The sequence below is a fragment of the Myotis daubentonii genome, chromosome 8 (assembly GCF_963259705.1).
Source record: "Myotis daubentonii chromosome 8, mMyoDau2.1, whole genome shotgun sequence".
Classification (NCBI taxonomy): Eukaryota; Metazoa; Chordata; class Mammalia; order Chiroptera; family Vespertilionidae; genus Myotis; species Myotis daubentonii.
The window spans coordinates 55,434,132-55,454,913 of NC_081847.1; the positions used below are offsets into that span (position 1 = coordinate 55,434,132).

Sequence of the window (20,782 nt, forward strand, 5' to 3'; positions counted from 1 at the left end):
CCGGCTCGTCCTGTTACCAGGCACCAGTGGCCTCTAGCCTCAGTTTCCTCACTTGTTGAAGGAAGGTGTCAAGGACTGTGAGGACCAAGCGGAAGTGGGGGGGGGGGGGCGGAGAGCTCTGATTGGGCCCAGCTTCTAGGAGGATGTGCTCAGCTGACTTGGGCCTCAGGAAAGTCCCCTGGGAGTGTCTCCAGGCCCCTGCATCTGCCCCTTGTCTGTGGACCTGGGGGATGCTGGGCTGGAAGGGCGGGTCCTGGGATGCTGCCCAGCACCCAGAGCAGGTTGGAGAGGATGGTTCAGATGGTGAACATGCAGTAGGGTTGGTGTTGGCAGGAGTCTTTGCATTTCATGCTCAGGGAGACATCAGGACTGGCTTAGGAACGGCAGATGACTTGCCTCAGCTGACAGCTGGGCTGTGGACCGGCTCCTCCCACTGTCCTGAAGCCGTGAAGCCAAGAGGAGCAGATTCTGTGACCTTAGTGGTCTCGTCAGCAACATGGACCCAAAATCTCAGTGGAGGACTTTGGGTGCTGCCAGGAGCCCCACAATCATCACTGTGCACTCTGAGAGCATCTCAGCAAACCTTTCGGGGAGCAGTTCAAAGCCCCCCAAAATCTGAGCATGGCCTCCTTTTGGCAGAGAAAATTGTTTCAGAGTTGACTTTATTTATATTTTGAGGTGCTTTCGGGAAAGATCCGTTGTTTGAAGAAACTTGTAACAGAAAAAATGAAGATAGGTTTGTGCTTTCTCCCCCTCTTCTAGGTGGTGGCTGCCCAGGGTCGGCTGCCCTGCCTGGCAGGTGCCACTCCTGTGCGTGTGGTCGCATCTTGTCTTCTCCATGACACACTCCTCAGCCCAGAGCAACATACTTCCGGGCGTGTATCACACTCGTACCAAGTTGGGGAAGCTGGTAGCTGGACTTGATGGGACTTAATTTCTTAAATTAGGACTTTCCACATTGAGCGCTTGGTCTGTTCATGTTCATGTCACGCTGGTTCCAGGCGACTTCTACTAACGCCTGCTATTTTGGGCAGGGCCGCCTCTCCAGGGCAGACAGCAGGAGCTCATGAGGCCAGACCCCAAGCACAGGGTGTTATTTATGTTTCTGGTGGTTTTTTTTAAATCAGGCCACAGCTACTTTTGTTTGCTACTTTACTTAGAAATGGACAGGGACGTGACCTTGGATTAGGTGATGGTTTCCTAATTATAGCACCAAAAGCACAGCATCAAAAGAAAAAACTAGATAAGTTGGATTTCATCAAAATTTAAAACTTTTGGATGTCAAAGGACACAACATAAAATGAAAAGACAAACCACAGAATAGAAAAAAATGGTTTCAAGTCATATATCTTAAAAATTTTTTATTTTATTTTAATTTCAGAGAAGAAGGGAGAGGGAGAGAAAGATAGAAACATCCATGATGGAAGGGAATCATTGATTGGCTGCCTCCTGCACACCCCCAACTGGGGATTGAGCCAGCAACCCAGGCATGTGCTCTGACCGGGAATCGAATTGTGACCTCCTGGTTTATAGGCCGACACTCAACCACTGAGCCACACCGCCTGGATTCAAGTCATATATCTTATAAGAACTTATATATAAAAAACTCACAGCAGCAACTTAAAATGGGCAAAGCATATGAATAGCGATTCCTTCCAAGAGATATACAGATGGCCAACATGCACATGAAAACATAAAACACGGATAAAAACAAATGCTGAGGATGTGAGAATTCGGCCCTTCAGACACCGCTGGTGGTGATGCCTGAGACAGCCAGACAGAGAGCTGCCACACGACCCAGCAGTTCCACTCCTGGATCTTTACCCAACAGAAATGAACACACGTGTCCACACAAAAACTTGCTCATGAATTTTCATAGCAGCCTTATTCACATAAAGTGGAAAGAACTCATGTCGGTCAGGAATACATGGATAAGCAGAATGTATCCATCCACACAATGGAAACTATTTGGCTGCAAAAAGAAAGGAAGTACTGATAGATGCTACAACACACATGAACCTTAAAAAATTGTGCTAAGTGAAAGAAGTCAGACACAAAGGCCACACGGTGTATGATTCCACTTATATGAAATGTCCAGAATTGGCAAATCCATAGAGAGAAAATGGTTAGTATTTGCTCAGGGCTGGAGTGAGGCTAGCATCTCAAAGTACTTGGCCTGAGCCATGTGACTGCAGCCCCAGCCAAGTCCTTGATTCGGGAGTGGCCTGAGTCAGGGGGCTCCAGGGGGAGGGCTGTAGGGGGCTCAGGATGGAGCAGCTGCCCTCAAAGCAGGAAGGGACAGATTAACATGGTGGGTGATCTACCCAACCCTGCAGTTTTCAGCTAAGAAGTTTCCTTTGTCATTGGAGCTGTTGCTACTAGAGGTCCCAATGGACTTGCAGCCCTGCATCGTATCTGCATTCAGTTTGAGTCATTTCCTAGAAATGTTCATTAGACTTGCTTTGAATCTTGAACCAGCACTGATAAAAGCAACCACAGTGCAGGACAGACACTTGGAACCCATGTAGCCACTTTCTGTGATGGACGGGCCTATGTGCAGAGTGAGACATCCCAAGCAGACATCAGGGCAGCACACCTGAGGGACTGTGCTCGTGCAAGACTGGAGAACCTGACCAGCCGGCCTCCTCGGAGGGCTGAGGGCGGGAGGGGCCTGTAGAGTAAGGAGACAGCTTCAGGCTTCAAGACCAAGTTTGGGGGGAGAGAAAACTGCTGGGAGTCTTGGATTCCTTTGTCAAATGTCGCACCTTTTGTTTTTCGACCCATGTGGCAGACTTTGATAGTGCTGACATTTCTGGAGTCAGGGAGAGTGAAGTCTTGTTCTGACTTGCTTTGATCCAGTGGAGCAGTCCTTCCAGAAGGTTTGCGTGTGTCTGCGTGTTCGCTCAGGTGTGGGAAGGGGAGCTGTGTGGTCTGCCTGCCCTGGACAAGCTGAGACTGGAGCCGGCGTTCGCAGCGGCCGTGCTGAAGGCTGACTCCAGTCTCTTGTGGGAGCACTCAGGCCTCCCGTGCTGGGTGCATCGCAGATGGTGACAAACAGCCCTCCCCCCACCTCTTTATTTCTAGAATTCTCTTGCTTTGAAGCCAGCAGCCATTTACTTGCTCACTAGCCCTGATGATTCTCCCAGGTGACCAGGTGGGATGGGCTCCTAGCTGCTCATCTTGTGACCCTGCTGCCAAGTTTGGCTGATCAGGAAGCTCTTCTCTTCATGATGCTGTGAAGTCAGCTAGTGGCTCCTGGGAGGAAAGGGCGGGTGTGGACCAGGGCAGAGCCAGCCTGTCAGGTGGAGCGGGTGCCTGTGAAGCCGCTCCTCCCGCAGCCACCCTCTGACTGATGGGTTCTCTGCCCTGCACCTCGGTCTCTGCTCCGAGAATCAAGTGCGTGGGTAGAGCACCTGCGCCCCGCCCTGCGCACCCAGACACCCTGCGGGGTGCAGTGCCTGCCGTTTGATGTCCTTCTGCACGAAGCCTGACTCTCAGTGTCATTTCTGCTGAATATCTGCGCCAAGCTGTTTCTTTGCGGTCTGACAGTTGCTGTGCGCACACGACCACGCCTGTAATTGCACGTTTCAGCTCTGTGGATGGCGCTTTCTCGTGTTTGTTTTCATGTTGTCACTGTGATGCCTGGTTGTGTGAGGCAAACGGGCATGGCTGCGGTCATTTTATGTGACACCGAGAGTCTCCGTGATACACTCATCGGCTGACCCGGGAATTCCACAGTCAGAGCTGGTCACAGCCGCGCGCGCCCTCACTGCTCCTTGTAAGATTAAAAGTGAAATCGAAGCAAGAGTGCAGCTGCAAGGGTGAGGTTAAATAAGTTCACGTAGATCCATCTATTGGGGTCTCATGAGTCTATAAAAGTATCTCAGAGCAGAATGTCTTCTGAGCACATGTTCCTAACCTGCAGCATTGACGGGAAAGCTGGGTTAGCAGGCGTGCCTCGTCCTCAGCCCACCAGGCTCCACGTGGTTCCGTGGCGGTGCGTGGGCTTCCTACCCTCGAACGCTGGACTTGCTTGCCGGGTGTGTCTTTTAGGAGTTGGTCCCTGGACGAAGCTCCCACAGTGAGAGGGAGAGTCTGCCTCCATCAGGTTGCTGGTCGGCTGGTCCTATGACACTGTGACATTATAGGTCTTCAAACTGAAGATGATCCTAAGAAGCACTTAAATATAGATAGATAGATAGATAGATAGATAGATAGATAGATAGATAGATAGATTTCTGAGAGGAAGGGAAAGGGAGAGGGAGAGACAGATGGAAACATCAATGATGAGAGATAATTGATTGGCTGCCTCCTGCATGCCACTGGGGGTCGAGCCCGCAACCCGGGCATGTGCCCTGACTGGGAATCGAACGGTAGCCTCCTGGTTCATAGGTCATGCTCAACCCCTGAGCCACTCCAGCTGGGCAAGAAGCACTTTCTTACAGAGAAGCTCCCTGGTGTCATGGGAGCCTGAGTGAGGACTTGGACCTGTGGCAACCACGCTCCTGCACTGGCTGGCTTCTGTTTCTCCTCCTGCTGATGTCGGAAATAGAAGTAGAGAAGGAAATATCATTTAATTGGAGTGGACATGGGAAACAGGATGGAGAGAGGGTGGGTGGACATTTGCCTAAACAATAAGTACCTGTCCTAATTGTTTACTTTGTGGAAAATACAAGATGTAACAGATTGCTTGATAGAAGAGCTGTGACGATGTTTACTCTTGTAGAAAGCTATTTTAGGAACCCATGTTGGAATCTTAGGAAAGGGACATTCTGTAGGAGAAATTGTGTTTTTAGGACAGTTGGGAATTTTTGACTGATAAAGTGCACATGCTCCTGTGTAAACAGCGGCGGGCGGGCTGTGTCTGCAGCTCTGAGGTGCTGTAGCCCAGGTGCCCTGCCGCTTCCTTCCGGGCACCTTCCGCCCTGGGCAGGCCAGGAGGGCGCTGTGCACCTTCACCCCTTCACTGGGGCCGACCCCACCTGTCAGGACGGCGAGAACAGCTGGGCTCACAGTCACTGTCCCTCCTCCTCACCAGGCCGTCTGCACGTCACCACCTCTGAGCGACCTACTCCGACAGACGCCTAGACCTGTTCACCTTTCAGCTTATTTATCTGTTTTTGTTAATCCTCACCCAGTGATATTTCTTCCCATTGCTTTTCAGAGAGTGGAAAGGAGGGAGGAGGGGGAGAGACAGGGAGAGAGACAGAGACAGATATTGATGTGAGAGGGACACATCGATTGGTTGCCTCCCGCATGTGTCCCGACCCAAGGCCCAATCGAACCTGCAACCCAGGTCTTTGCCCTTGACTGGGAATCTAACCCAAGACCCTTTGGTGTGAAGGCTGGCACTCTAACCACTGAGCATACTGGCCAGGACCACTTTTTCATTTAAACAACTGTTTTCCAACTTATAAAATGTTATTAACCAATGTTACTACCTCAATTAAGAAAACTTGGAGGTGGTAGAGGTGTCCCCTGGTTCTGCAGGTCAGCCCGCCTCAGTTACAGGGTCAGCGAGAGGCATCAGTCCATTTACAAAGCAGGAACCTCAAAAGTGCCCTGAGCACACTTGTCCTGGGTCCCCTCCTGCTGAGCATCCCAGACCAGCCTGGAGGACACGTGTTTCGCAGTAGATGAGGGGCCCCAGTTGTAGTTGTCTTTTCTCTGTTATGACCGACCAGGGTCCTTTACTGAAACATAACAAGTGCCCAGTGCAGTGACACTTTGGGTCAGCTTTCCATTTGCTTCAACTCCCTTGGAGGCTTGGTTAAATGAATCAGGGTCTCTGGACACGCAGGAATCATCATTTTAGCATGTGTGACAAAGGTCAAACGTTAGGGGCCCCAGTGTGTGGGGCCTTCCAGTGGTTGCAGTTGTGGGGTCCCTAAAGAAGGGAGACACAAGGTGTGGATGAGGAACTGAGCCCCAGCCCCATCTCCTCTCGTCCTCCAACCTCCACACCGCAGGGGTGGACAAGGGTGAGTGACATGCTGCAGGAACAAAGCCCTCACCCCTGCCGCACACACGGCTGTGGCCACCTCGGACCTGGGCTTTTAGCCCCAGCGCCCGTGTGCCTGGTCTGCTGGGCTCGCGTTGCCTTGACCCCCGGAGAAGCTGGAAACACTTTATAAACCTCAAGTGCCTGTAGCTGTGAGAACAGGCTGGAATCCACAAGTGTCTCCCCCACTTGTCTGATAATCTGCTGAGAACATTTAGTGGAAAATTGAAAATATTGTTTTGTTTTCAAATAAGCTGGACAGAGCAGTTTCTTGTTTTCTTATGTTGGAAGGGTGGTTCTGGGGTCACACCCTGACGGGGAGGTTGAAATAAGTTGCTTCCAATAAAGTTGTTGATGTCCTTAGATTCTAATGGACGGGGAGGTATGTGAACATATATATGTGCACTTAGTCTGATAACTAATACCAACATTCAGTTTCAAATATTTATTTGGTACAGGTAGAATATTTTATTAGTTAAAACATTAACATGCATAACCCGTGGGCACCAACAATAGTGTGCTGAAAGACTGGGGCAGGGGGGAGGGTGCAGGTTAGGGGTCAGTGGGGGGTGGAAAAGGGACATATGTAATACTTTCAACAATAAAGATTTTTTTAAAAAACAGATGAACAGTCTTAATGTTGAGAAACGAGTCTATAATAATAATATGTGGTTCAAAAAAAGTGTCAATCAAAACTGTGTACAAAAAGTCAGGGTGATTAAGGAACTTGGACACTGCCATGCAGATATAGTTGCTAGATGGAATTAACAGTGATTTGAACGACAAAAATGTAGTGTAGCATTTAAAAGTAAGGGCTGGTTTCGACTATGGTCACTGTCTGACTTATAATTAGGCAAATAGGAGAAATTGTTGTATTTCTGTTTGTGAATTGCTAGAAAGTAAGGGCATGGGAGACTCTCTCATTTCCCTGACCTACTTTGCCATCCTAGACCGAGAGCGCCAGCCAGGCTGTAGGCCCTAAGGACACGGATCATTCACCCGCCGCCAACACGGCTCCTGGCCTTCTTACCAGCTTTCCGCCCTTCTCAGAATCTAATTCCAGAGCTTTCCACCAGGATGAGGAGTCCTGGTGTCCTGCAGGTGGGGAGGCCACTGCGTTCAGCAGCTGACACCCCCAGACTGTGCTGCCTCGTTGGGGTTTCCCGGGATGTGGGCCGGGACTCCCGTTGACAGACCCTTGCTGGCTTCCCTTGGGAATGGACAGGGAGCAGGAACACAGTCGTGGGTGTGGTGGCACGAGGCCTTCGCCGACCCAGCCCCTGGCCTCGGGGAGCCAGGCTGTGTGTCAGGTAGCACTGTGGGTGTCCCTGCCTTCCTTCCAGAAGGAAAAACACAAACCAAGAGCCACAGCCTTTGTTTACAGGCCCAGATGGGGACAAAGTGGTAGGTTTGTCACTCAAAAAATCAATGGAAATGATAAATGACTTTCTGGCAACTTCCTAGGTTAGCAATTCAACACCATTTACAACAAGCATGCATTGCAATGTGAGGTTGGCTGGGCTTATAGGTTGTTATCAGAAGGCTCCCCTACACGCCATCCTCTCCGAGGGCCCCGGGAGGCCCAGGACCGATGGTGAGCTCTGCTCTGGACACGACATTCAGACAGGACAGTAGGGAAGAGCAATGTGGACCCCACAGAAACTGAAATGAAAGTTATAAGCTCTCATCTTTTAGACAAGAAGAGAACATGTCATGGAGGGAATTCCCTTAAATTTGAAGGGTCTGGATTCCAGGAAAAAGACCGGTGTTTTGACTTGGTGTCATAGCGTGTGAGGCAGAAGGAGGACAGGCCCTGGTAGAGCTGGGTACGGGGGCAGCAGAGACGGGACGCGGCCAGGACCACAGCTCTGGCCTCGTCCCACTGCAGCAGAAAGACCCAGTTGTTAGCTTCGTTGATTTTCTCTGGTCTTTTTCTGTTTGTAGTTTTATTGAGTCACTGTTTATCCTTACAATTTTCTTCCTTTGTCTCACTTGGGCTTATGTTGCTCTTTTTCTAGGTTTCTGAGGTTGGGGCCTAGATTACTGACTTGACTTTCCCTCTCTGATGCATTTGGTGCTGCACCTCCCACCCCACCCCGCCCCCCCTGCCCCCTGCGCTGGTCCGCATGGCTCCCTCAGCCGTGTTTTGTGTTCACCCAGGTCAGTGTGGTTTCTTCCTTGGAACCTTCCTCTTGGACCCATACATTATTTACAAGTGTGTTATTTCCTGAGTGTTTGGAGATTTTCCTGTGGTCTCTGGTATTGATTTCTAGTTTGAGTCATGATTCACAAGCATACTCTCAGAGAGCACACGCAGTGTGGTTGCAGTTTTTAAGGATTTGTTGAGCTTTGCATGGCCCAGGATCTGGTCTATCTTGGCTACGTTCCACGGGCACTTGAATGGGAGTCCGCTGTTGTTGGCTGTTCCGTTGTGTCTGCTGGGTTCTGTTGGTCAACCGTCCTATTGAGTGTATTGCTAATTCTTGGCAGACTTGTTCTATGAACTGTTGAGAGGAGGGTTGGTGTCTCCAACGGTAACTGGGGGTCTGTTTCTTTCAGCTCTTCCAAGATTTTGCTTGTCTTTTCAGTTTGTTAGTTTTGCTTCCCAGAACTTGCACAGAGTTCCCATAATGTGGTGGGTTAGGATGTGTCCCTTCCTATCCCTGTTCCTCTCGGCGCCTTTGCCTGAAGTCTCCTTTATCTGACGTCAGTGGAGCATCTCATGCTTTCCTTTAATTAATGTTTGTGTGGGTCTGACTTTGTCTCTCCTGTTACTCTGCCTTGTAGCTGGTGGGAGGCGAGTTCCCGCAGACCTAAGGCAGGATGCTCCACCCTCACTGTTCCCATCAAGTCCAGAACATACTCTTCTTACAGCGTTTTCCAGTTTCATTTAAAATTATGCCTGCGTGTCTCTCTCTCTCTCTCTCTCTCTCTCTCTCTCTCTCTCTCTCTCTCTCCCTCTCCCCCTCCCTCCCTCCTTCCCTCTCTTCCCTCTCTCCCTCCCACTAGCTTCATGGTTTCTTCAAGACAGACTTTCTCTAACTCATCACTGTGTTGCTAAAGTCACAGGGCCTGATGCCAGTAAGAGCATGTGCTGAGTACAGAGGCTGCAGGCTGGCCAGGAACACACACTGGTCAGTCATCAGTATTGGAAGCCAAGGAACAAAACCACATACAGCCATACGTGGACCCAGTGAATGTATGGAAGGGGCCCGATAGATCCACATGTTGGGGGCATGTCTGTGGAGCAGAGCAGAATATGTTCATATGTTATAATTTTTTTAAAAAATCACTTTATTTCAGAAGTCCTTCTGGACCTTGCTATGTCAATATGGAATAAAAAAATGATGATAATTTGCTCTGGCCAGTGTGGTTCAGTTGGTTGGAGCATCGTCCCATACACCAGAAGGTTGAAGATTTGATTCCCAATCAGGGCACATACCCAATCCCTGGTTGGAAGGCAACCGGTTGATGTTTCTCTCATACATCAATGTTCTCTTTCTTCCCCTCCCTTCCTCCAATTCTGTAATCAATAAGAAGCTATCCTTGGGTGAGGACTAAAAGGAGATGATAATTTGGTTGATGCTGTAATTAATTCATTGATCAATCTGCTGAAGGCTGGCATAGGATTCTGGCTCCCAGGACTGGGTCCTCATCACGCCCAGGTGTCCTGGCATTCAGCTTGTGTCTGCATGAGGGCTGTCGAGGCCTCCGCTCCAAGCTGCCTGAATTCCTGCTCTGCACGTGGAAGTTACTTTGTCTTTGAAGTCCTTTCCTGAGCTGTGACCAAGTTCTGCAATCCCCAGAAGAACTCTCAGGTGGTGAGCCTGCTCGGTGAAGTGCAAAGCCCAGTTGCCTGGGGGTCTGTTTCTAGCCTCAGATCTGGAGAAGACGCAGCGCTCTTGTCAGGTTTTTCATTAGCAAAGCAATGGAGACGGCTCCCACCCCAAACAGGGGAAGCTCTTGGATGCAGCAGAAGTTCCACAGGACCATCCACGCCAAACACGACATGCGCGTGTGGGAGTGGGCACACCTTTGGGGATGGCTCCTCCTCTTGTCTGTGCACAGCCCTCATCTCCTGCCCCCATAAACCACCTCCATCTGCTCCCAGGACTTTTCTTATACTTTTCCCACGTCAAAAGAAAAAAAAGAGGCATAGTATAAAAAAAAGAAAACAGACATAAACCAAACATGCTGTTTGTCTCACATGAGAAACTGTTTACCTCAGTGTTTCCCAGTGCCACCTGCCTGACAGGTCATTTCCTTTTCAAATCATTCCTTGCTCGTGGATAGCAATGCAGCTGCTTTTTGTGCACTGACTTTGTAACCTGCTACTTTGCCGAGTTCATTTATTAGATCTCACAACTTTTTGTGGTGTCCTTAGGATTTTCTGTGTGTGGGATCATATCTGAAAACAGAGACCATTTTACTTCTTTCCCCCCAGTTGTTAGGCCTTTTCTTTCTTTTTCTTGTCTAACTGCTCTGGCCAGAACTTCCAGTACTGTGGTGAACAGAAGTGGTGAACGTGGACACCCGAGTCTTATTCCTGATCTTAGAGGAAACGTTTTCAGTCGTCCACCTTGGATCTGATGTTTGCTCTGGGTTTTTCAGACACCACTTTTACTATGTTAAGGAGTTTCCTTCTGTTCCTAGTTTGTTGAGAGTTTTTATAATGAAAGCATGTGGATTTTGTCAGGTGTTTTTTCTGCATCAATTGAGATGACCATGTCCACCCCGCCCCCCCCCCCGCCCCTTCATTTTGTTAATGTGTCTTATTATATTGATTTTTCCCCCCCTGTTAAACCTTGCATCCCAGGAAAAAATCTCATTTGGTCTTGGTATAGAATTCTTTTAATCTGCTGTTGAATGTTTTGTTTTCTAGTATTTTGTTGAATATTGTTACATCAGTGCTTATAAGGAATATTGGTGTGTAGCTTTTTTTCCTTCAGTGTCTTTGGGATCAGGGCAGTGCTGGCCTCATCGAATAATTTGGGAAGTGTTCCTTCCTCTTTGATTTTGAGGAAAGTTTGAGAAGGATTGATATTTGTTCTTTAAATGTTTGACAGAATTCGCCAGTGAAACCACCAGGTCCATGGCTCTTCTTTTTGGGGAGATTTTTGATTACTTATTAATTGTCGAGTGTTTCCTTCCACGGCCCGCATGGGGTAGGGTTCGGTACCTGAAAGAGGAGCCGCACAACAAATGAGAGAAAAAGACACGAGATAATTTTGCAATATTGGAGGTCCAGGCGGGCAAGTCCAACTCAAGGAGAGGGACTTCCATCGATGCTCAGGCCGCTCAGGCCGTTCCAACCTCTTATTTGGTCTAGGGTAGCCCTAGGGTAAGGAGGTTTGTTTGGGGTAGCCCTAGGGTAAGGAGGTTTGTCTGGGGTAGCCCTAGGGTAAGGAGGTTTGTCTGGGGTAGCCCTAGGGTAAGGAGGTTTGTTTCGGGGTAGCCCTAGGGTAAGGAGGTTTGTTTCGGGGTAGCCCTAGGGTAAGGAGGTTTGTCTGGGGTAGCCCTAGGGTAAGGAGGTTTGTCTGGGGTAGCCCTAGGGTAAGGAGGTTTGTTTCGGGGTAGCCCTAGGGTAAGGAGGTCTGTCTGGGGTAGCCCTAGGGTAAGGAGGTTTGTCTGGGGTAGCCCTAGGGTAAGGAGGTTTGTTTCGGGGTAGCCCTAGGGTAAGGAGGTTTGTCTGGGGTAGCCCTAGGGTAAGGAGGTTTGTTTCGGGGTAGCCCTAGGGTAAGGAGGTTTGTCTGGGGTAGCCCTAGGGTAAGGAGGTTTGTCTGGGGTAGCCCTAGGGTAAGGAGGTTTGTTTCGGGGTAGCCCTAGGGTAAGGAGGTTTGTCTGGGGTAGCCCTAGGGTAAGGAGGTTTGTTTCGGGGTAGCCCTAGGGTAAGGAGGTTTGTCTGGGGTAGCCCTAGGGTAAGGAGGTCTGTCTGGGGTAGCCCTAGGGTAAGGAGGTTTGTTTCGGGGTAGCCCTAGGGTAAGGAGGTTTGTCTGGGGTAGCCCTAGGGTAAGGAGGTTTGTTTCGGGGTAGCCCTAGGGTAAGGAGGTTTGTCTGGGGTAGCCCTAGGGTAAGGAGGTTTGTCTGGGGTAGCCCTAGGGTAAGGAGGTTTGTTTCGGGGTAGCCCTAGGGTAAGGAGGTTTCAATGACACACAGATCAGCAAACAAATTCCAGGAATAGACTAAGTATCTGATTAGTTCATCAATAGGTTTCCGGGAGTAGGCAGGGTATCTGATTAACAATAATCAACAAGAATCTACATAAGTATCTAAGGAATTAAGGGAACTAAGGTGGGGATGCTTCAACTATTATTACCTAGATTAACTGAGTGGTTCCTAGATTAACTGGGTGGTGCACAGCCCTGACCTTTGCTAGGACTTTCAAGCCCTGACCTTTACTAGGACTTTCAATGACTACTAGCTTTTGGGGGGTCTCTGTCTAAACTCAGCTAGTGAAGACGATGAATGGTCTCCGGCAATTAATCTCCTTTACTATAGGTCTATTCAGCTTTTTAAACTTTCTTCATGATTTAGACTTTGTAGGTTTTGAGTTTCTAGGAATTTGTCCATTTCATCTAAGTAATCAATTTGGCCCTGGATGGTGTGCTCAGTGGTTGGAGCTGTTGTTATTGGGTGGAGTGTTCTGTATAAGTCCATTAGATATAGTGGGTTATTGTGTTAAGTTTTCTCTTTCCTTACTTATCTTCTCTCTGGTCATTTTTGTGGGTAGTGTATTGAAGTCCAACTACTATTATAGAACTCACTTCTTTAAGTTTTCTCAGTTTTTGCTGTCAGTAGATGTATAAATGTTTATAATTGCTATATCTTCTTGTTCTATTGACTCCTATCTATATATATAAAAGCCTAAGCGACCAAATGACCGGTCGACCAGTCAGCCAGTTGACACTGGTCGCTATGCCACACACTGACCACCAGGGGCCGATGCTCAACGCAGGAGCTGCCCCCCAGTGGTCAGTGCATTCCCACAGCGGGAGCACCGCTTAGCTGACCTACCAGTCTTGGCAGCCCACCAGCCCAGCGGCAGCCACTTACTCCCTCAGTAGTCCTGCAGGTCCAATCTCTAGAGAATGGCCAGGCACCGATGGACCTGCGCCACTGGCATGATCCCGACAGCAACCTCCGGCCTCCTGTAAGTCAGCCTCGGGCACTGTGACCACTTCCCCTCCCTAGACGCTCTGTGAGGAAGAAACGATATAAAAGTGGCTGCCAGGTGGCTCGCGACAACCGGTGCAAACATCAGCGGGATGGATCCAGACCGGCAAGGGTGTCCCACCGCCCACCCATGGGCCGATCGCTTCCCGCCCTCCCCCCTCGGGACAGGCGCCAGATGCAGGACTCATGGCTCTAGAGCACTGCTGTGGCGCATGAGCCTCTCCTGATGGGGACTGACTGGGCGCAGCAAGACCGGGATGAGTGGGAGCAGCAGGCAGCATTGGACTGCGGGTTTCGGCCTGATGCGCGCAGGCCAACCCCAAGGGACCCCACCTGTGCACGAATTCGTGCACTGGGGGTCTAGTAAATTAATAATTCCTGTAAATGCTTTAGTCTTTTAAGTAATGTAGAAAATAGGATTTGAAATTTCAAACCAAAGTAACAGTAATACTACTTTTTAGACAAATAATTTTTTCCTTTAAATATATTTGTCTCTTAAATCATGGAAAAACAAAAAGTGCATTTCTAAACCATTGTTACAATAATATAATACTAGCTTTTATAACTGCACATGTATTTACTGTTATTGAGATCTTTATTTCCCCAGTCAGCTTCAAGTTGCTATCTTCAAGTTGTTCTTTCATTTGACCTACAGAACTCTCTTGAGCATTTTTAAAAAAGATGTTTATGTTTTTAATTTAAATTCCTTATTGTTAAAAGTATTACATATGTCTCCTTTTCCCCCATTGACCTCTTCCAGCCCGCTCCCACCGCCCCCCCCCCCCCCAGCACAGGCCCTCATCCCACTACTGTCTGTGTCCATTGGTTATGCTTATATGCATGCATACAAGTCCTTTGGTTGATCTCTGACCCCCACCACCCTCCTGCCTTCCCTCTGAATTTTGACGGTCTGATGCTTCTATGTCTAAGACTTTTTTTATGTAGTTTCAATTGATTTTTAGAGAGAGAAACATCGAAGTGAGAGCATAACATTGATCTGCTGCCTCCTGCATACCCCCTACTGGGGTCAAACCTGCAATCTGGACATGTATCCTGACCACAATCGAACTGGCAAACCCCAGGTGCACAGGACAATGTCCAATCAACTGAGCCACCCTGGCTAGGGCACCCTTGAGCATTTCTTGCAGGATAGATCTAGTGCTCAGAAACTACTCAGCTTTTATCTGGTAATATTTGGATTTCTCACAGTTTTGCTGGATGTAAGATTCTTGGTTGACAGTTCTTTTTCTTTCTTTCTTTTTTTTTAAAGGATTCTTTTAAAAAAATATTTTATTGATTTCAGAGAGGAAGGGAGAGGGCGAGATAGATAGAAACATCAATGATGAAAGAGAATCATTGATTGGTTTCCTCCTGCACCCCCCACACTGGGGATTGAGTCTGCAACCCAGGCATATGCCCTTAGCTGGAATTGAACCTGGGACCCTTTAGTCTGCAGACCGATGCTCTACTCACTGAGCCAAATTGGCTAGGGAAACAGTTCTTTTTCTTTTAGCACTTTGACTATATCAGCCCATCGCCTTCTGTTCTCCAAATTTTCTGCTAAGAAATCTGCAGATAATCTTACTGATGCTCCCTTGTATGTGATGACTCTCTTCTCTCTTGCTTTTAAGATTTCTCTTTGTCTTTTGAAATTTTGATTGTAATGTATCTCAGTTTGGGTCTCCTTGACTTCATCTTACATAGAGTTCATTGAGCTTCTTGGATGTTTATATTCATGCATTTCATCAAATTTGAGAGTTTCAGGCATTATCTCTTCAAATATTCTCTCTCCATCCCTTTCTCTTCTTCTGGAACTCCCATGATGCACATGTTGGTTTTGTTAGCCTAAAAAAAAAAGGCCTTTCAAAATGAGAAGCAAGCGCATGTTTATTTGAGAGCAGTAAGAATAGCTATTCAGGAAGCACTGATTCAGGTAGAAGCCCAAATAGTGTTCTGGTTAGGAGACAAAGGCAATGAGTATTTATGAGACAGGGAAGAGGAACAATTATATGCATAGAAGGAAGGCATTTCTATAGATGCAGATAACATAACATAGTGACGCCAATTCTGAATAATGCTTTCAATTTTCAGTATAGTAGCCATCAATCTAGTAGTCATAGTAACTGTTTTCTTATTATCTTTGCAAACAATGGGGGGCTCAAAATTGCTTCGGCCCAGTCCACAGTTATTTTGCCCTGCTTTAATATCCAAAGATTTGAGGCATAAGACATGCAAGGCAGTTCCTTTGGGAGGGCAGCTCCGGCTCCATTTTAAAGGGACTCCGTTTTTATCATTGTTTACAGTGAGCTTTGTGGTGTCCCACAGGTCCCTGAGGCACCATACATTCACTTTTCTCTAATTTTTTTTCTTTTAGTTTCTCAGCAATAATAATTCATATTGTCCTATCTTAAGCTCATTGATTTCTTCTTTTACTTATTCAAAGCTGACTTTGAATCCCCCTAGTGAATTTTGTACTTCAGTTATATATATCTTTCAGCTCCAGAATTTCTATTTGGTTTCCTCTTAGGTTTTCTATCATTTAGTGATATTTCCATTTTGTTTACACCTTGCTTTCTGGTCTTGCCTGGCTTGTTTCTTTTTTTTAATGGAACATACTCTCCTGTTGCTTTGAGTATCTTGTGGATTTTTTCTTGAACACTGGACATTTGGATCTAATAACTTAACTCTGGAAATCAGATTCTCCCCCTTCCCCAGGGTTTGCTGGTTTAGTCTTTTTATTTATTTTTTATTTTTTTTATAGGCTCTCTCTGTGCCTCGGATGAGCCTGAGATGTTTCCTCGGGTCTTTTCTGGGGATGTGTTGCCACTTTGTAATTTTCCTCTATGTGCAGTTGTTTTTGTGATTTTTTTTTAAAAAAAAAATCCCCACCTGAAGCTATGTTTCCATCGATTTTAGAGAGAGAGGAAACTCAGGAACGAGAGAGATTGGCTGCCTCCCATATTCACCCCCATCAGGGTTCGAATGGGCAACCTGGGTATGTGCCTTAACCAGGAATTGGATCCGCAACATTTTGGTTCTCTGGACAACACCCCAACCAACTGAGCCACCAGGCCAAGGTGCCAGTTGTTTTTGAATGTGACTTTAATGTCTGGCTCCCGGCATTCTCCCTTTAAATCTCACAGAGGCCACTTGAGCCGGGGAGGGGCTTCATACCGAGGAGGAGGGGCAACGACAATGGCTACCCACCTCTTTGTCTGCATCTCTTTAGCCAGAAGTAGCAATCAGCTCTCAGCACCGACTCCCAGTATTTGGAAGACAGAGTCTTTTTGACCACATTGGCTTCCACAGTCTGTACGAGCTGCTGTGTACAAAACCATGTGCACAGCTGCCTGCCAGGGAGTTGGGGCGGAGGATGGGCAGCCTCACTGTGCTAGTCAATGGAATTTACCCAAATGGACCATTATCACTGTCCAACTCGTCTTCTTGAAATTGCAGACCTTCGATACAGACTCCAGAGTTCCCAAGTGGTGACGTCAGACAGATGCTGCCCCTGCAGTTGTCCTGCTGGGGAGAGAAATTCCTGGTACTTCCTCTCCACCATCTTCCCAGAATCCTGACAGGCACTCCTAACCCTTCCGTCTATTGTTAATTCTCTTTATCGCAGTGTCTTGTTAGTACCTCGTAATCTTTCCACCGTCTCATTGGTTGCCGTGGGGCCGTTTTGAGATTTGTAGAAAGTCAGTTGGAGGGACGTGGCTGCACTTGAACCTGGCCTCAAACATTTGCCTAGTGAATATGTTGGGCCAGCCCCGCTGCTGCGAGGATGGCTGTGCGCACATCATCCCCGAGGCTATTTGATACTTTCCAGAACAGGGACGTGTGACAGAAGGAACTGACAGTTCAGCTCCGAAGTGTGTGTGTGTGTGTGTGTGTGTGTGTGTGTGTGTGTGTGTGTGTGTGTGTGTGACTTGGGGGGCTGGGGTTAGTGGTGCCCACTCTTCCGATGTCCCCGGGGTCCCGTGGGGACTGTGAGAAGCGGATGAAAGGTGAGCAGCAGGAAGAGCAGAGATGCACCCATGCAGGCCGGGCTCCAGGTGGCTGCGTTGTTTTGTTGCGCTTTGTCTCCGGCGTCCTCGGTCCTGACTCTCATCTTCTCTTCCAGAGGAGGCCGAGCAGGGCCTGGCGACCGGCTCGCTCTCGCGGCGCAAGAAGGCGCTGGCGCTGCGGGAGGAGGGGCCCCGCCGGCGCGCGCACCTGCACATCGGGCTCCCGCACGACTTCCGCCCCGTGTCCTCCATCATCGACGTGGACATCCTGCCCGAGACGCACCGGCGTGTGCGGCTGTACCGGCACGGCTGCCAGAAACCTCTGGGCTTCTACATCCGCGACGGCATGAGCGTGCGGGTGGCGCCGCAGGGGCTGGAGAAGGTGCCGGGCATCTTCATCTCGCGCATGGTGCCGGGGGGCCTGGCCGAGAGCACCGGGCTTCTGGCCGTGGACGACGAGGTGCTGGAGGTGAATGGCATCGAGGTGGCGGGGAAGACGCTGGACCAGGTCACGGACATGATGATCGCCAACAGCCACAACCTCATCGTCACGGTCAAGCCGGCCAACCAGCGGAACAACGTGCTGCGCGGCAGCCGCGCCGCCTCCGGCAGCTCCGGCCGCTCCTCGGACAGCACGGCCAGCCGCCACAGCCTGCAGGCCCCTGCGCCCCACAGCCTGCCCGCCGACGACATGGAGAGCGACGAGGAGCCCGACGTGGTGCTGGAGGGTGACCTGGAGCCCCGGTCGATGCCGCGGCTCCCTCCCGGCAGCCTCAGCCGCGTCAATGGTGCGGGCCCAGCCTCCGGACTGCACGGCCCTGGGCGCGATAGCCGCGTGCTCAGGCTGCTCAGCTCGTTTCCGCCCGACATCCACCACAGCCTGGCGCTGCCCCCTGGCGGCGTGGAGGAGCACGGGCCGGCTGTCACCCTTTAGCGCGGGGCCACCCTGCAGCGCCGGGCATCTCCCTGTAGCATCCTGTCCCAGCCTGAGCGTCCTGACCACAGTCTGGCGGCAGGGACCAGTCCCCTCCCGTTTTTAAAATAAGATAATTGTATATGTCACCCCCTCCTCTGTGTTTTTATTTATCCCTCCCTTTGCTTCCACAACCCTACTCGATGTTTCATTTTATGGACAGAAAATAAAAATACTGCCTATTTTTTATAAATCTCTCCACAAACAGAAGGTGCACACTTGTGCGCACACACCAGGCCCATTGCAGGTCCAGGGCCTTTGTAAAGTTATTTTCTGACCAAGTGTAGGAAATACGTCCTTTTTAAAATTTTAAAAAGACTTTATTTTTTTAAACGAAGCTTTAAAATTACCCTTTCAAAGGGCAAATTCATGTTTTTAACTTGAGCGATGCAAACACACCTACTTGTTGGCACCGCGTCTTCTGTGTTTCGCGTGGATCCTTCTGGTGGGCTGGACGCTGTGAAGAAGGTACGTGGCAGGAAGGGAAAGACTGATTTTTAAGAACAGACTCACCCACATCTCTAATAGGTATGGCTGTAGAAGACAAATTTCAAATTGTCAGTTATAGTCCTGTTTCAAATAGCCAAATGGGAGCTGCACCCCCAGACCTCACTGGGAAAAGGAGCGCTCCTGACTGAGGTCATGCCCGGTGACCTGGGACGCCCTGAGGGCTGTCAGTTGCCCTCAGGAAAGCAGCCAGCTCTGCTCCCCAATACCTTTTGTGATCAAAAGCCAGTATTTACTTGGAGATAAAAAGCCAGTCTTTTCCATGACTTCACTTTCTGAAATGTTTCCATAGAAATGTTGGACAACCCTACCCCACCTCCAGGCAAGCCTTTGAAAGCTCACAGACATTTGGGCCGATGTCTGTTATCTTCATTTTAAAATATCTTCGTATGAAACGTAATGATTTTTTAACACAGATTCAATCCATTGCCACTTCCCTTTGATCTTGTAGCAATATTTACATATTTAGGAATTTCGAATGTTTTATTCCACGTTTATACCAATGAAGTTTTATATGAAGTGTATATTCTGTTTGAATCCGATATTGAGGAGAAAATGTTACAGTTATATTTTGAGGACTAACCTTTGACCAAATAAAGCTTTCCTATAACTACAGGTAAAAATATTTTTTTAGGTGGCCTTTCATTGCAGCTGCTTCCGCTGTGGCCCAGCACCCACTGCTGGTCAATGGCAGAACTGTCCTTCCTTCATGGATGTCAGACTATCTGAAAACTCTCTCACTGTTTTCATTTTTCCTGAACTTGTTAAGTGAAAAGCAAATTATTTTCCTTTCGTGCATAAAGTATTTATTGTTCAGAAATAGCTTTTATTGAGTACTTGTTCCCTGCGCCTACGTTTGATATTTTTATTTGAATGCCCGTCTCTCTCCTACCCATTTTCCCCTAGGCACAGGGAAGACCAAAGACACTCCCCACTTTGAGGTCCTGGTGAGAGCGTACACACTTCCAAATTTATGGGCTCCAATGAACTGTGCAAGCATCTTGTTTGGTGCCCCAGCAGTCGGAGGTATTTTTTTTTCTCTACCATGACACGTATAATAGAACCAAAACTCTAATGCTAACATACTACCACAAAGGAAATGTTATTTTACTAAGTTATTGCTGGTTCGAGAGTATCTTGTTGAATAACTGGGTCTGTTACCAAGAAATAAAGTTATATTTCTTACCATGTTTTAAGTTGTTAAGCAAATGTGAATAAATTTTTTAAAAAAAAAAAAGATTGTGCGCTATTCAGAATTTTAGGAGTTATGAACTGCTTGGAATAGCTGCTTGCGTGTATTTTTCTACCCAGGTCTATACTTCTGCCATTTTCTTTAAAAAGCAAACAATATTGTATTATGTGTTAAAGTTCTCTTGGTTTTATATATCAAAGAATAAAAACATTTTCTTTGTGTTCTTCAGTTGTGTTCTAAATAACAGAGAATATCAGTGTTAACAACAAAACAGATAAACGTATAGCTCTGGTGGGATGCCTGGAATACTTACGATGTGCCTGTCATGGGTCATATATTTACATATTTTTTAAGCCTCACCCGAGGATATGTTTTTATTGATGAGAGAGAGAGAGAGAGAGAGAGAGAGAGAGAGAGAGGAAGAGACATTGATGTGAGAAACATCTATTAGTTGCCTCCTGTACACTTCCTGACCAGATTCAACTTGACCAGGTTTGACCAGGGATTGAACCCGCAACCTGGGCATGTGCCCTGACCGGGAATCAAACTCATGACCCTTTGGTGCAGGGGAGAATGCTCCAACCAAAAGAGCCACACTGGCCAGGGCTGTCATGGGTCATATTTTTTCACTTAATCTTCACATGTTCTCCATGAGGCAAATATTATCCTCATTATACAGATGAGAAAATGGGTCCAAACATTTTAAATTACCAAATAATAGACATATTTGGTGGGAGATTGATGTGTCTTAGGTCTATAACCTTCTTTTGAAGTCCTTTTGAAAAAGCTTTTCTGAATTCTTACACAGCTCCTCCTAAATATACTGTGGTTTGCAAAATTTGCAATAACACATTATCATCCCACTTCTGGATTAAAAAACACACAAAGAAACATTAATTTTAAAAATATATGTGTCCCTATGTTCATTG

General features: G+C 48.0%; 1 protein-coding gene across 1 annotated transcript in view; it reads left to right on the top strand.

Moving 5' to 3' along the window:
- Positions 1 to 20,077, top strand: part of PARD6G (par-6 family cell polarity regulator gamma) — a 67,443-nt gene extending 47,366 nt beyond the window's left edge. Inside the window, exon 3 of the mRNA XM_059706469.1 lies at positions 17,298 to 20,077. Coding sequence (XP_059562452.1) covers positions 17,298 to 18,115 — 818 coding nt within the window. The 3' untranslated portion in view covers positions 18,116 to 20,077. The remainder of the gene's footprint in view (positions 1 to 17,297) is intronic.
- Positions 20,078 to 20,782: the final 705 nt, after the last annotated feature.